The following is a 15599-nucleotide window of genomic DNA, read 5'->3' as shown; positions in this document are numbered from 1 at the left end:
ACCATTACGTGAAATTTATCAAGACAGCAAACCACTGCTGTTATTTCTCTATAGTTTTCTCTTACTGTGTGATAACTAACTTTTCCAAACTAAGGCTTGATACATCTAGTATGACAAAGGCTTTGTTGCTAATTATGAAACTCTCTAGAACATTTTAGTGGCTTATGGTAATAATAGGGCAGACTATTTTAAAAACTATTTTGGAAGACCTAGAATATCTGACTACTATGCTCAGAGACGATTACCAGGGAGGCAGGATTCTTATGCCTCTGGGGAGGTGGCACTTCCTTTAATAGCTTCTTTTTGATTTTACTATTGAAATTTTCAAAAAATACAAAATTAGAGTGGTATAATGAACTGATGAGTACCCATCACCCAACTTCAACAAATAACTATGGCCATTTTTTTTTCCATTTCTACTTTCTCTCTGTCCCATGTCCACTAGATTATATTAAAGCAAAATCTAGAAAGTCGTTTAACTTCCTATCTCTAAAAATTTTAGTGTGTATCTCCAAAAGATAGACTATTTTAAAAACCTTAACCACAATAGCATTATGCCTACCAAAAAAAACAAAAAAAAAAACAAAAAAACAAACACCCAAACAAAACTATTAACAATTCTTTAATATCAAGTGTCCAATAGGTACTCAGTTTTCAATTTTCTCATAAATGTTTTTGTTTTTTTGTCCTCGTTTTTGTTTTTTTACACTTTGTTTCAATCAGAATCTAATTAGGGGCCATATATTTGTAGATGGTTTATATGTCTCAGGTATTTTTTCATCTGTAGGTTAATCCCTCCATTTGTGAGGATCTCAGGGATGCTATTTCCCCAGTGTTGCCTCTTAAGGCTTAGACCCTAATTTCTTACCAATGAAAGTAAAGGGCACTTGGAATATGAGAGCAAAATACTACCTCCCATAGTATGTCCTTGGGGTCACCAGGAGGTTGGCACGGAAAAAGGGCCTAAATATCCTCAAAACTTGAGCCATAAAAGTTAAAAGGCAAGATTGGCCTTTTCATGTTGAGCTCCTTATAAACCTCTCTTCTCGTTCATGCCCTTTTCCTCTGTTGCCTACATCATATCATAGTCCCATAAATGTATAAAGCATTATCCTAACCATCTCTAGACAAGTGCACATGGCTTTTCCTTGTTCAAGCAGTATCTCTACCCAAAAGATATATTCCATTGAAATACTTTTTGGTGGAACTTTTGGGAATGTTAGTTGTGTCTACACACTTAGTTCACGCTGGCCAAGACCTCTCACTTTAAAGCCATTCACTACCATTGTGACCTAATTTTTAAACCCCTAACCAGGAAGTTAATCTGATAGTAGGATAGAATCTTTAAAATTGAGACCATCCTGGAAAATTGTGAATACATGATTACCACATTTGAAACCCATGTCATTCTCCACTGGTTACATTCTACCACCTTAACAGGAAACCAATAAGGTATTTCATGTGCGGGCCTAACCGCGTTTTCATATGCAGGCAAGTTAGACTAGCTAGGGCTCACCTGTTGGACTGGTAGCTGGAAACCAGGAAGACTCTCTAGTGGGGTTCTGCTTTCCCTCTGACCTGGAGGATAAAATTGGCATGGTGAAAGATAACTTCCTTGGACAATTCTTTGGCAGTGTTACTTATGGGTCAGGGTAAATAGGTAGGTCTTAATCTGTAGAACACTACTCAGAAGGGAAAAGACTTAGCTAAGCAATTTAAGAGGCACATTATAAAGACCATTCTTTTCCTAACTTCTTTTTACCTTGAAAATCTTCATTTTAGTATATATGTCAATGGTTGAAGCTCCATTCCTTTGGGAATGTTAACATACCTGAATTGTTGGGTGTGAGGACTCTTGTGTGGCCTGAATCACTACCATTTATGGATGGTCTGAAAGAAAAAATCCCCTGTCCAGAAGAGGCAGGTGAAGGCCTAAGGAGGGGAAAGAGAAGCATTAGCAGAGAAAAGGAAGGTAAAGGTAAAGAGCATGTGTAAAGGGAGAGCCTATTTATTTAGATACAACAGGAAAAAATACCCTGCTTGCGATTAGAAATAATTTGGACATAAAGACATGATGATATTCAATGCTCTCTTGTTTACAAGGTAGATTTAGAAACTTCAGTGTTATGTATAAGCCAGCAGAGAAGTAGCCCCAGGGCTGCTGGCAGAGTGTCAGTGTGAACAGATTCCAAGTGAAAGGAAGCATAATTACTTACCTATAAGATAGGCTATGAGTAGAAGCTGGTGAAGGGGTTTCTGGAAAACATAAAAATGAGCCTGTGAAATAACCCATGAACTGGAAAAGAGATTCATTCAGGTATACTTGGGACCAGGACAAAGAAATGGGACCCAAGATTTTCAGTATATATATTAGGGGCTAAGAGCAAGTGAAAAAGCTCACAAATCACCTAGCAGTGTCTCCTAAAGGTGCTTTTCTCTCCGTTTCATGAATCTGTGGGCCAAGATCCATTACTGCCTTGATGTGCTCTAATGTATCTGTGCCTTGGTTCCCCCTCTAAGATGGGGATTACCAGAAAGAATGGCTAAAGACAAAGGTTCATTACATTGGTTTAGAATGACCGCAAAAATGGTGGCATAAAGACCGCCAGAAGTTCTCTGTAAAAGGAATGAGAAAATTGACAAAAATTGTCAGAATCAACTTTTTCAGAGCTCTGTAAAGTAAAGGGCAATAAGCAATCTGGGGAATGCTTATTCCAGAAAAATAGTCAAATAAGGTTAAGAACAGTGAACTTTGTGGCATTTTAACTTGCCCTATTCCCATTTCTCCTCTAGCTCTGTGGTAGCCTTGAAAACCAACATTTTGGTAGTCTTCGTGGGGGTTGGAACTCTTTCAAAGCCCATTCCCAGAGACTAATCATTTGACCTGTCCAGTGGTTCACTGGAAGACTCCACTTACTTGCAAGGCTGCTTTTATTTGACCTGACCTGGAGCACAAACTCATCAGGATTTGGAGCTTAGAGCTTACCACGTGTGAAAAACCTTTTCCCCAGGAGTGTTTGTTGTAAATAATTAGAAGCACTTGTTTGGGCTGCCTGAGGATGTGAATATCAAGTGGGGCAAAAAAAAAAAGGCTAACAGCACAGATGAATGAGTTGCTGGTGTGGACTCTGAAAACATGACATTCCTGGGATCTAGACCATATGCATATACATATGCAGGACTGTAAGCATGCTCAGAAAAGACCTGAAAAGGCCCCAGTCTCTTACCTTGAGGTCATACAAGCAGGATGAAGGCTAAGCACAGTTGTCAATTGCCTGGCTGAGTGGTGAAAGTGAACCCCAACGCACACACAGAATCCCTCAGTAAAGACAGAGACTCACTGGTTCCAGGTGTTTAAGGGAATCTGTCCAATCATTAGCTAACCACTAATCTAACTGAATAGAGACTTTGGTGGCCCCACATGACACAGTACAGATTTTACAGAATTATTTTTAAAAAGTCACTAAACAACAATAAACAGCAAGAACAAAAAACTCTGGCAAGGAGGGAAGAATCTGAGTCCTAGAATTGCCATGTTGTGTTACTTTAAATGTCCAATTTCCAACAAAAAATGAGGTATACAAAGAAGCAACAGTTTCAATAGAAACTGTCCTTGAGGAAGCCCAGACATTGGACAAAGCCCAGCCTAGACTTTGTCTAGACAAAGACTTTAAATCAGGTATTTTATTTTTTTTATTTTTTATTTTTTTAGGTATTTTATTTTTTTAAAAAATATTTTATTTATTAGAGAGAGACAGAGATAGCAAAGAGAGCACGAGCAGGGAGGAAAAGGAAAAGCAGGCTCCGAGCCTGAGGCAGAGCTCGATTCCAAGACCCCAAGATCCTAACCTAAGCCAAAGGCAGACACTTAACTGACTGGGCCATCCAGGCACCCTAAATCATGTATTTAAATATGCTCAAATATCTTTGGAAACTATGTCTAAAGCACTAAAAGTAAGTATGAATATGGTATCTCAACAAATAGAGAATACTAATACAGAAAAATATATTTAAAAGAACCAAATTATAATAACAAAATGAAAACTTCACTAGAGGAGCTCATCAGCACAAACAGAGGAAAAAATCAGCAAATTTGAAGTCCACTAAAACTATCCAATGTGAGGAAAAGAAAAAATGAAGAAAAATGAACAGAGCCTCAGAGACTATGCTGGAACACCATCAAGTATATCAACAAATACATAAAGGGATTTCTAGAAGAAAAGAGAGGAACAAGGGCAGAAAGAATATTTGAAGAAATAATGGCTGATCATTTCCTGAATTAGGTTAAAAAAAAAATGAATCTACACATCCAAGAAGCTCAACTAACTCCAAACAGGATAAACTTAAAGATATCCACACCTAGTCTACGGCCATACCACCCTGAACGCGCCCGATCTCGTCTAAAGATATCCACACCTAGACATATCACAAACTATTGAAAGCCAAAAAACAAAACAAAACCCTCAAAAGAAGTCACGTATCACATGCAAGGCATTCTGAGTAAAATTAGCACTGATTTCTTCTTAGAAACCAGGGAGGCAAGAATACAGGGGTATAACATTCAGAATGCTAGAAGACTATCAACCAAAAATTAAATCTAGCAAAAGTATCCTTCAAAGATGAAGGAGAAATTAAAACATTCCCAGATGAACAAAAACTAAGAGAATTCATCACTATCAAACCTGCCTTATAGGAAACATTAAAGAGTCCTTCAGGCTTAACTGAAAGGACATTGGACAGTAACTCAGATCTACATGAAGAAATAATAAAGAGGTAAAGGTAATTACATAGGTAAACATAAAGTGTAAGTGGATTTTGTTTGTAACTCTTTTCTCCTATATGATTTATTTATTTACTTTTTAAAAATATTTTATTTATTTATTCATGAGAGACACAGAGAGAGGCAGAGACATAGGCAGAGGGAGAAGCAGGCTCCCTCTGGGGAGCCTGATGTGGGACTCAATCCCAGGACCCATGATCATGACCTGAGCCAAAGGCAAATGCTCAATCACTTAGCCACCCAGGTGCCCCTATTTATTCCCTTTTAAAAAAATATTTTATTTATTTACTTGAGAGAGAGAGAGAAAGCACATAGAGGGAGAGGGAGAGGTGGACCCCTCCTGAGCAGGGAGCCTGATGTGGAGCTTGATTCCCAGACTCTGGGATTATGACCTGAGCCGAAGGCAGACGCTTTACTAACTGAGCCACCCAGGTGCCCCTCTCCTATCTGATCTAAATGACAACTGTATAAAACTGTAATTCTGTGTTATGAGTACACAATTTATAAAGATATCATTTATGTGGTAACAGCACAATGAAGTGAAAAGAATGATACTATATAGAAGTGTACTTTTTGTATGCTGTTGAAATTGTTTAGCATTAATCTGTACTATATTGCTATTAATTATGATGTTAATTTAATCATGATGCTTATTTTCAGAAAATAACTCAAAAATAGTAAATGGTACAAGGGAACTAAAATGGTACACTAGAAAATATTTAACACAAAAGAAGGGATAATGGAGGAAGTAAGGAACAAAACAGACATAAGACATATAGAAAACTAGCAAATGTCAGAAATCTTTCCTTAACAATTATTACATTAAATATAAATGTACTAAACTCTCTAATTAAAAGGCAGAAACTGGCAGAATGAAGAACAAAAAGATCCAACTATACACTATCTACAAAAGACTCATTTTAGGGATCCCTGGGTGGCGCAGCGGTTTGGCGCCTGCCTTTGGCCCAGGGCGCGATCCTGGAGACCCGGGATCGAATCCCATGTTGGGCTCCCGGTGCATGGAGCCTGCTTCTCCCTCTGCCTATGTCTCTGCCTCTCTGTGTGTGTGTGTGTGTGTGTGTGTGTGTGACTATCATAAATAAATAAAAATTAAAAAAAAAAAAAGACTCACTTTAAATTCAAAGACACTTATAGGTTGAAAGTAAAAAAAAAAAAAAAAGGAAAAAATATTCCATGTAAACAAGTAAACAAAAGAGAGTGGACTAATGTCAGACAAATGCACTTTAAGACAAAATCATTACTAGAGACAAAGGTCAAAATGATAAAATGGTCAAGCCATCAAGAGGATATTACACTTATATATGCACCTAATAACAAAGTCCTAAAATACATGAAGCAAAAACTAACAGAATTGAAGAGAAATGGAGGGAAACTATTGGACTTCAATACCCTACTTTCAATAATGAATGGAACAACTAGGCAGAAGATCAGCAATGGAATAGAAGATTTGAACAACATTATACACCAACTAAATCTAACAGACTTCTTTAGAACAGTCCAAACAACAACAGCAGAACACAGTTTCTTAAGTGTACATGGAGCATTCCCCAAGATAAACCATCTGTTAGGCCATACATTTCAAAGTATCTAAATTATACAAAGTATTTTATCCAACTGCAATGAAATGAAATAAAAAATAACAGGAGGAAATTGGGGAAAATTCAATATATTTTGATATTAAACAACACTGGTTCAAAGAAAAAAATCATAAAAGACATTAGAAAATACCTTGAACAAATGAAAACAAAGCTAGAAAATACTTAACCAGGGATCCCTGGGTGGCTCAGTGGTTTGGCGCTGGCCTTTGGCCCAGAGCGTGATCTTGGAGTCCTGGGATCGAGTCCCACATCAGGTTCCCTGCATGGAGCCTCTTTCTCCCTCTGCCTGTGTCTCTGCACCCCCACCCCCCGTGTGTGTTTGTCTTTCATGAATAAATAAAATCTAAAAAGAAAATACTTAACCTTATAGGACACAATGAAAGAAGCACTTAGAGTGAAATTTATAACTGAAAAGGTCTACATCAAAAACGCAGATCTCAGGCGGCCCCAGTGGCGCAGCGGTTTAGCACCGCCTGCAGCCCAGGGTGTGATCCTGGGGACCCTGGATCAAGTCCTGCTTAGGGCTCCCTGCATGGAGCCTGCTTCTCCCTCTCCCTCTCCCTCTGCCTGTGCCTCTGCCCCCGTCTCTGTGTCTCTATGAATAAATAAATAAAATCTTTAAAAAAAATGCAGATCTCTAATCAATAATCCAACCTTTTGTCTTAAGAAACTAAAACTAAGCCCAAAAGAAGCAGAAGGAAATAAATGAAAGGTAGAGCAGAAATAAATGGAATAGAGAACAGGGCAGCCGGGGTGGCTCAGCGGTTTAGCGCCACCTTCAGCCCAGGGTGTGGTCCTGGAGACCGCGGATCAAGTCCCACGTCAGGCTCCCTGCATAGAGCCTGTTTCTCCCTCTGCCTGTGTCTGTGCCTCTCTCTGTGTCTCTCACGAATAAATTAATTAAATCTTAAAAAAAAAAAAAAAAAAAGAAATAGAGAACAACAACAACAAACAGAGAAAATCAACAAAACCAAAAGCAGGTTCTTTTAAATGTTCAACTAGATTGGCTAGTCTTCAGCCAGGCTGTTCAAGAAAAAAAAAAAAATAAAAGCTTCAAATAACTAAAATCAGAAATAAAAGAATATTACAATTAACCTGATAAATTCTCTAGAACTTCTACATTTTTCAAAAGGTGAATATGAAAGAATTGGAGGGAAAATATTGGTGATTTTCAAAAATGGTTATCCAGAAAGAAATGTGTAAATTTCACAACTGCCTCTTGTGAAAGAAAGGGAAATCTTCTCTGATTAAGCATTCTCTATGGATTGGCAAATACCCTCCCTTGAAAAAAGTAATAACAAAAATAGTTCTAAGAGAAAAGAGACAAGAAATTAAGTGGGTATTCTTCACAGGATATTCTTCAATGAATATTTTTCATTCTTCAATGAATATTTTTAAGTTTAATACACACTGAAGCCTGATACCCTTCAGGCTAATAACACAAGTGGCGTCTAGTAAACCTTCCTTTTAGACCTAACTTCTACTGCCATCTTGTGGTAATTTTAAAAATCCAAATTTATTTTACTCAAGTCCTCCATCTCTTGACCAAGGGTTTCCAATGACTTTCTATTGCTCAAAAAAAGTTTTTCCTTATCAGTTTTTTTTTAATTTTATTTTATTTATTTATGATAGGTACACAGTGAGAGAGAGAGAGAGGCAGAGACACAAGCAGAGGGAGAAGCAGGCTCCATGCACCAGGAGCCTGACGTGGGATTCGATCCCGGGTCTCCAGGATCGCGCCCTGGGCCAAAGGCAGGTGCTAAACCGCTGCGCCACCCAGGGATCCCTCCTTATCAGTTTGAGAACAGGAATATCATTATTGAAAAGCAGTAATATGGGACACTTGGGTGGCTCAGTGGCTGAAGCATCTGCCTTTGGCTTGGGTTGTGATCCCGGGGTCCTGGGATTGAGTCTCACATTGGGCTCCCTACATGGAGCCTGCTTCTCCCTCTGCCGGTGTCTCTGTCTCTCTCTCTCTCTCTCTTTGTGTGTGTCTCTCATGAATAAATAAATAAAATCCTTTAAAAAATGAAAAGTAGTAATATATCTCTGGATACCTGGAATCAGTGTCTGGAAAAAATGGCATTATATTATGCATAAAAAAATGCATAATAGCATTATATTTGCAGAGAAAACCAGAAATCTGATGGCATTTGCACAGAATATATTGGTTTCTGACCCTTTTATCCCCTTCTCACCAATATAAGAGTCCCTGGGAGTGCTTCTTCCCTGCAGGCCTCTGGCTCCCTGATGGACAAATAACAAATACCAATTAATAAATATATCCCATTCTCGGCTTCCATATTCTTTTTTTTTTTTTTAGATTTTATTTATCTATTCATGAGAGACACAGAGAGAGAGAGGCGCAGACACAGGCAGGGGGAGAAGCAGGCTCCATGCAGGGAGCCCCATGCACGGACCCTATCCCAGGTCTCCAGAATCACACCCTGGGCCGAAGGTGGCGCTAAACCGCTGAGCCACCCAGGCGTCCCTGGCTTCCATATTCTTTTTCTATATCTACACATTGAAGCGTATGTTGTTCTGCCAGAATAGGCATGCTCATCCAAGAAGGATACTTTATTACTTCCAAAATGAATTTTTAATAATATTTTATTTTATTTGAGAGAGAGTGAGAGGAAAAAGTAGAGAATATCTGAAGCAGCCTCCACATTGAGTACAGGACCATACGTGGGGCTTGATCCCACAACCAGGAGATCATGATCCAAGCCGAAACCAAGAGTTGGACGCTCAACCGAGCCACCGATGCGAGCCCCCAAGATGAATTATCACTGTTAATTCAGTCACTGAACATTTCTACTACTTTCCCATTTATTCTGTGTTAGCTTTTTTTTTTTAAAGACTTACTTATTTGAAAGAGAGAGAGTGGGGGGAGGGGCAGAGGGAGGGAATCTTTAAAGCACACTCCCTGCTGAGCGTGGAGTGCAATGCAGGGCTCAATCCCATGACCCGTGAGATCGTGAGATCATGAGTTGAGTTCAACCGACTGAGCCACTGAGGCACCCCTCTCCGTGTTAGCTTCTAACATCAGGTCTTCATTGCCAAAAGAAAAGACAGTCCAGGCACGGCATTGGATAATTTATACCAAAACCAATATAGACATAATATTCTTGCCTGACATCTTTGCCTTCAATTAACATTAGAAATCTTAATCTGGGAAGAGAAGGTAAATATTACTTACTGCTCCCAAGCTACTGAAGCCAGATACTCTGTAAGGGATAGACTCCGCTGAGGAGGATCGACTGTATAAGGGAGACAAAAGAAAAACAAACCTGATGTGAAACTTGACATAGACCTAAAGTCTCCTCAATCCCTACTTCTGCCGTATCTAGGTATTTATTTATCTTCCAATTTTTGCCAGTTTTCATGTGGGTGTATAGGCTTCCTACTCACCTGACCACCTGGCTGCTATGCTGAGAACTGGGTCGTGGAGTGACTGAAAGAGAATCAAGGGAGCAATGAAGAGCTGCCATCCATGTCATGGCCCCGCCTTGCCTAGCCAATCAGTCACGTGTGGACATCTGGCTGTATGATCTTCTCATATCATATACATAGGAAAATCACATTACAGTCTTTGAGAGGAAACTATCTTCTATATGGTAAAAGGAAATTTATCTCACACAGATATTTGGGGGAGAAAATGTTCTCTACCTGACTGTGATGGAGAAGTAATGCCCACTGGTCGAGGTGTGGCTGACCTGTAAGAGAAAAAAAAAAGTGGCAGCTCTAAGCAGAAGTTAAGTGCCCCTGAGAGAATCAACAGACCACTGTGGGGTTTTGTTTGTTTGTTTGTTTTTAAGATTTTATTTATTTATTCAAGAGAGGCACAAAGAGAGAGGCAGAGACATGCCCTGAGCCAAAGGCAGATGCCCAACCACTGAGCCACCCAGGCATCCCAACAGACCACTGTTTAAAGAAGTAACAGCTTACTCTCTGAGCACAAATTGCTTACTATCAAGTATGACCCCAAAATATGGAGGCAAATGTGAGACTCCTTGGCTCTTTAACTTCCTAAGTGAAACCTTCTCTTCTGCCTATAAGTACTCTCAATTTTACATGTATCTATCCATTTATTCATACACTCATAAATCTATCATTCCCTCCTGCCATCCTCTCATCCATCTCTCCAACAAGCATTTATTTAGTGTTTATATATCCTAGATCCTGAGATTACAAAGGTAACTAGAATATAGTTTCTATCTTCGAAAGGTTCACAGGCTAGTGGGAGAGACAAAAGTAAAAGCAACGTTTAAGTGTTAATGGGTATATCAGAAGTACGGAAGTATGAAAGGCCACCAGACTGTAACTTCTTTGAGTGCAGGAGCCATGTCTCTTTTTTTTTTTTTTTTAAAGATTTATTTATTTATTCATGATAGAGAGAGAGAAAGAGGCAGAGACACAGGAGGAGGGAGAAGCAGGCTCCATGCACCGGGAGCCTGACGTGGGATTCGATCCCGGGTCTCCAGGATCGCGCCCTGGGCCAAAGGCAGGCGCCAAACCGCTGCGCCACCCAGGGATCCCAGGAGCCATGTCTCTTAACCCACCAACACAGAGCTGAAGTAAAAAACATTTAATAGTTGGTAGGGTGCAGACTAACTGGTGATGTACACTCAACATGTAGCATGGTACCTGATAAACAATAGGCATTTAATATTTGCCAAATAAATGAATGATAGAACATCAAACTCTGCCTAATGATGTCTTGATGGAGGAAATGACACGTGAATTGAATTCTGAAGGGTGAGTTAGGATTTCATAAGAATGAGCACTACATTCAAGATTTCACTTCCACACTTTTCAGTGAGTAACTGGAGAAGTAAAAGATACATTCATCAACCATTTCTTTCACCTTAGAGCCCACACAGGTGTTGCAGCCAAGAGCCAAGAGAGAACAGTAATTTTCAAACAGCACTAGTATGGGGCCTGATAAAACTGACCTGCTTCCTTGGTACCAATTTGGAGATTCCTGTAGGTGAGAAAAATGGAAATGAAGGAAACTGCAGCTAGGATTAGGGTTCTAAACAATGAGTGTTACTTGCTAGATAACTAAGCTACAATGTCCTCTAGCTACAGTTGCTAAGATTCTCAGTAGGAGAAAAACTAGCAGCAATGATTCTCTAGGAAATTATTAGCTTTGATGTAATAAAAATTCCGTTCTTCATAAAAACACATTGGGAATCCTGAAGACTGACTTATGTGGGAAAATATGGAGAGTCTATAGGGGAAAGAAAGGAAAATGATAGGATAAAATGTGCTAAAATACTTACAGCAGGAGGATCAGTAAGAATGTCATATAAAGACAAAGAACATTCTTAAAAAGAAAGATAGATCTAGGAAATGGAGTTAGACTGGAGGAAGAAGAAGGGTCCTGAGGAGTCCTGGGACACTTGAAGAGAAATTTTAAGCTACAACAGATGTCTCTTCAATAAGAGAGTTTCTTCCCAAATGGTATGTCATGACTCACTGATATTCAAGAATGGGTTACCAGTGTGCTACATATTGATCATTTCAGTCCTCCTAGGTCTTTTGTGGCCTCGACCACTTATGACAGTGCACTTGTATAAATATTATCAGTTATTTATTCCACGTGTGGAAAAGGTTAGGAAACATTGTTCTATACAGTGTCTAGTCAGTTAGATGGGAACAGTAGGAGAGAAAATAATAGTAAGGAAAACGTGTTTCAATTCACCTTTAGAATGGCAAGACATTTCTTCAGTTCTGCATTCTCCTTCTTTAAGACTGACAGTTCTCTAGGCAAAAGATAGAAATAATCATCTCCAGCAGGTCAATGGGATACAAACTGATTTTTATTGTTGCTGATATCTGGTTAATGCTTACAAAGAGAGCTTGCCACTATACAAGGTATTTCTATCAGAGATCTAGGGATTCAGGAGATAGGGGTAGAGTTTGATGGCCAGAAGAATCAGATGGACAAAATAAGCCGTCACTAGGTATAATTTCAGAGAAGTTTACAAAGAGTTCTATTTCCTCTCCACACCCATCCCTGGCCTGCAGCTGTCTGGAAACATCCATCAAGGATTCCATCTTTTGGCTGAAGATTTCCAAAATATACCCTCCTAGAGGTAACATTTCAAATGCTATCTCTCATCTTTATCACTCAAAAGCTATGCCTAGTTTCTCCAAAGAAGCAGTTTTTGACAGAAAAGTAGGAAAGCCATAAAGTGAGGTGGGCCCCTAGAGGGAAGAAAGAGAAAAACAAAATGGGGATTTTGTCCCCCTAGAGGGGACCAATAATTCTGTACCTGATTTACCCAAGACAAACATAAACACACATGCAGCAATGTTCAGGCTTTGCAACCATAAGGAAATAAGAACTACAGCTTCTCTGAAAGAAAAAAAGCTCTCTGGCAATTGAATTTGTCACTTACTTTTCCTGGCTGGTCACTGTCTGCTGTGCCTCCTGCATGGCTGCTTCTAACTTTGTAATTCTATGCTTATAAAAGGCGATGAGGAGATCTGTTTGTTTCTTCTGGAAACGCCACACCTACCAGGGAAAAATAGTTGTTTGACATACACCCCCATAACTCCTCTCCCCTTTTAGTGACAAAGGGAAACCGTCAATTCATCTTTTAGTACTGATCATGTTCTTCCAAAGCATCTGGCCTAATTCAGGACTCCCCAAAACTAGAGGATATGGCACTAGAGAAAACCAAAGTTTCTCATTTCCAGGACAATTACTTTTTAATATTTTAATGAGAATATTCTGGCATGGTAGAATGGCCCTTTAAAAACATCATCTTTGGGGCACCTGGGTGGCTCAGTTGGTTGAGTGTCTGCCTTCGGCTCAGGTCATGATCCTAGGGTCATAGGATCGAGCCTCATGAGCCCCAAATCAGGTTCCCTGCTCAGCAGGGAGCCTGCTTTTCCCTCTCCCACTTCCCCCTGGGTTGTATTTTCTCCCCCTGTTAAACAAACAAACAAACAAACAAACAAACAAACAAACATCATCTTTCATCTTGAGCAAGGAGAGTTATACCAAAAAATTTTTTCAAACTTAGAATTGGTTCTGACCTAACTTGTCTACTAGTAGTCTGGACTTGAAATTCCACACTCCTAGCTAGTACAGAGCACTGGTAACCAGTGAGACACTCACACAGGAGCACTTGTAGGCTGTTTATGCCATTTCAGAAAAGGGCAGAGAAGCACGGAAGGAGATTACCTATTTCTGAATTTTATTTCTGGGCATGGGCAAATAATTTTATCTTTTGCTTTGCTTTACCATTTGATACACTGATGTGCCTTTCAGGGCATTACTGAATCAGAGCAGAAGTTAATATTTAGAAAGTGTTTTAGCTTTGTCAGGCTCTACTTTTGAGTACCCAGCAGTATTTATGTCTCATCTGCTTCCTCCCTACTCAGACTGTAAACCTTTTGTCTAAGGTCCTTCCCAGATCTTGGTACTTGTGTCATAAACTTTTTGTTCTCACCTAATTTGCAAGTTGCTTTTGCCACATTACTATAGAATTGTACTTAAAAGTTTAGATAGCTTCTAGTCTCTTTCCTTTTTACTCAAAAGCAAACTCACTAATTCTAGTTCCATAAGATTTCATTATAGTCTTTAGTTTTTTTTTTTAGATTTTATTTATTTATTCATGACAGACACGGGGGGGGGGGGGGGCGGGCACAGACACAGGCAGAGGGAGAAGCAAGCTCCATGCAGGGAGCCCGACATGGGATTCGATCCTGGGTCTCCAGGATCACGCTCTGGGCCTAAGGTGGTGCTAAGCTGCTGAGCCACCCGGGCTGCCCCTTCTTTAGTTTTTTTAAAAAGTGTTTGTTTTCATAAAAATAAAACGTACTCATTTAAAAAAATCTGAACAGCGCAGCTACAGAAAAAGTTACTCAGAATCCCAGGAGTTACATAAAGTGGCAAGGGACTGGCGAGCAGTAGATGCAATGTTTAGCCAAGAGACAGTATCCAAACACCTTACCCCATTCTTGGGAGCAGTTTGCAGTGGAATTAAATTAGGATTAGGCTTGTGCCAAGAAAACCCAAATCCTTAGAGACCTGCCAAAGGTCCACTGTCTCATTAAAAAATTGATCTTTTTAACTTACTGAACTCAGACCTCAAAAAGGATAAGGAAAAGATAAAGGGCAATCAGCAATCTCCTCTCGGAGCTAGAACACACGACAGATGGCCATTTAGAAGGAACTAAACTTAAGAGAAAAAGAATTCCCCTTTTAAGTTCCTCCCTTTCCTATCTCAATAAAACCAATTTAAACTACTCTCCTATCTCAATAAAACCAATTTAAACTACTCTCCTAATTAGAGCACCCATGAGTACACATTACTGCCTTCTTTCTAGATCCTTTAGGAGGAAGAATTTACCCAATTTCTACTTAATTCAAATCAATTGCAAATTTGTCTAATTTCCAAATTTCCCCCACACCTCCAACTCCACCACCATGTGTTTTTTTGTCAGAGCTAAAATATCTTTTTTTAGATTTTAAAAATTTATTTATTTATTTATTTATTTATTTATTTATTTATTTATTTATGAGAGACACAGAAAGGCAGAGACATAGAAGAAGAAGTAGGCTCCTCTCAGGGGGCCCAATGTGGGTCACCAAAGGCAGACACTCAATTGCTGAGCCACCAAGGTGGCCCGAGCCAAAAGAACTTTGATCTGTTTTTTTCTTTTATTGACTGAGAACTTCTTTTGCCTGTTCCTCTCCCAGACTTCTGCATACCTCACCCACCATGTGCACAGAAAACAGATCCCCCTCTGGAACTCCACAGATACAAAAGAGATTTTGAAGGGCCTTTTGCCTAGACCTAGGCAGGCTTACTTACCTAAAAACTCAAATCCAAATCCTAGATCTGACCATTCCAAGAAGAGGAAAGAAAACAACCATTAGCAAGAAGCAGTGTTATAGGAGAGGAACAAGTGCTTTTGAAGATTGTATTTATTTATTCATGAGAGACACAGAGAGAGAGAGAGAGAGGTAGAGACATACGCAGAGAGAGAAGCAGGCTCCATTCAGGGAGCCGGATGTGGGACTCCCAGGACTCCAGGATCAAACCCTGAGCCAAAGGCAGACGCTCAATCACTGCGCCACCCAGGCGTCCCGAACAAGTGCTTTTGTCTGATGCTAGAGTACACGTTTAGCCTGTTTCAAATACATCCATCAAAGAAGATTCTAAAAACCTAATGCACTA

General features: G+C 39.6%; 1 protein-coding gene across 5 annotated transcripts in view; it reads right to left on the bottom strand.

Annotated features, from left to right (window-relative positions):
- Positions 1 to 15599, bottom strand: part of RNF212B (ring finger protein 212B) — a 43512-nt gene that overhangs the window by 8541 nt on the left and 19372 nt on the right. For 4 of the 5 annotated variants that reach the window (XM_077908635.1, XM_077908633.1, XM_077908632.1 and 1 more), the window contains exons 5-14: positions 12807 to 12922; positions 12107 to 12167; positions 11355 to 11383; positions 10069 to 10115; positions 9811 to 9853; positions 9599 to 9659; positions 8598 to 8646; positions 2217 to 2256; positions 1832 to 1932; positions 1517 to 1578 (exon numbers count right to left, since the gene is read on the bottom strand). In XM_077908635.1, coding sequence (XP_077764761.1) covers positions 1517 to 1578; positions 1832 to 1932; positions 2217 to 2256; positions 8598 to 8646; positions 9599 to 9659; positions 9811 to 9853; positions 10069 to 10115; positions 11355 to 11383; positions 12107 to 12167; positions 12807 to 12922 — 609 coding nt within the window. The remainder of the gene's footprint in view (positions 1 to 1516; positions 1579 to 1831; positions 1933 to 2216; positions 2257 to 8597; positions 8647 to 9598; positions 9660 to 9810; positions 9854 to 10068; positions 10116 to 11354; positions 11384 to 12106; positions 12168 to 12806; positions 12923 to 15599) is intronic. The other variant, XM_077908636.1, reaches the window with a different exon arrangement.

Source organism: Canis aureus, chromosome 9, assembly GCF_053574225.1.
Source record: "Canis aureus isolate CA01 chromosome 9, VMU_Caureus_v.1.0, whole genome shotgun sequence".
In the NCBI taxonomy this organism is placed as follows: Eukaryota; Metazoa; Chordata; class Mammalia; order Carnivora; family Canidae; genus Canis; species Canis aureus.
This window is presented reverse-complemented; position numbering and strand designations above follow the sequence as displayed.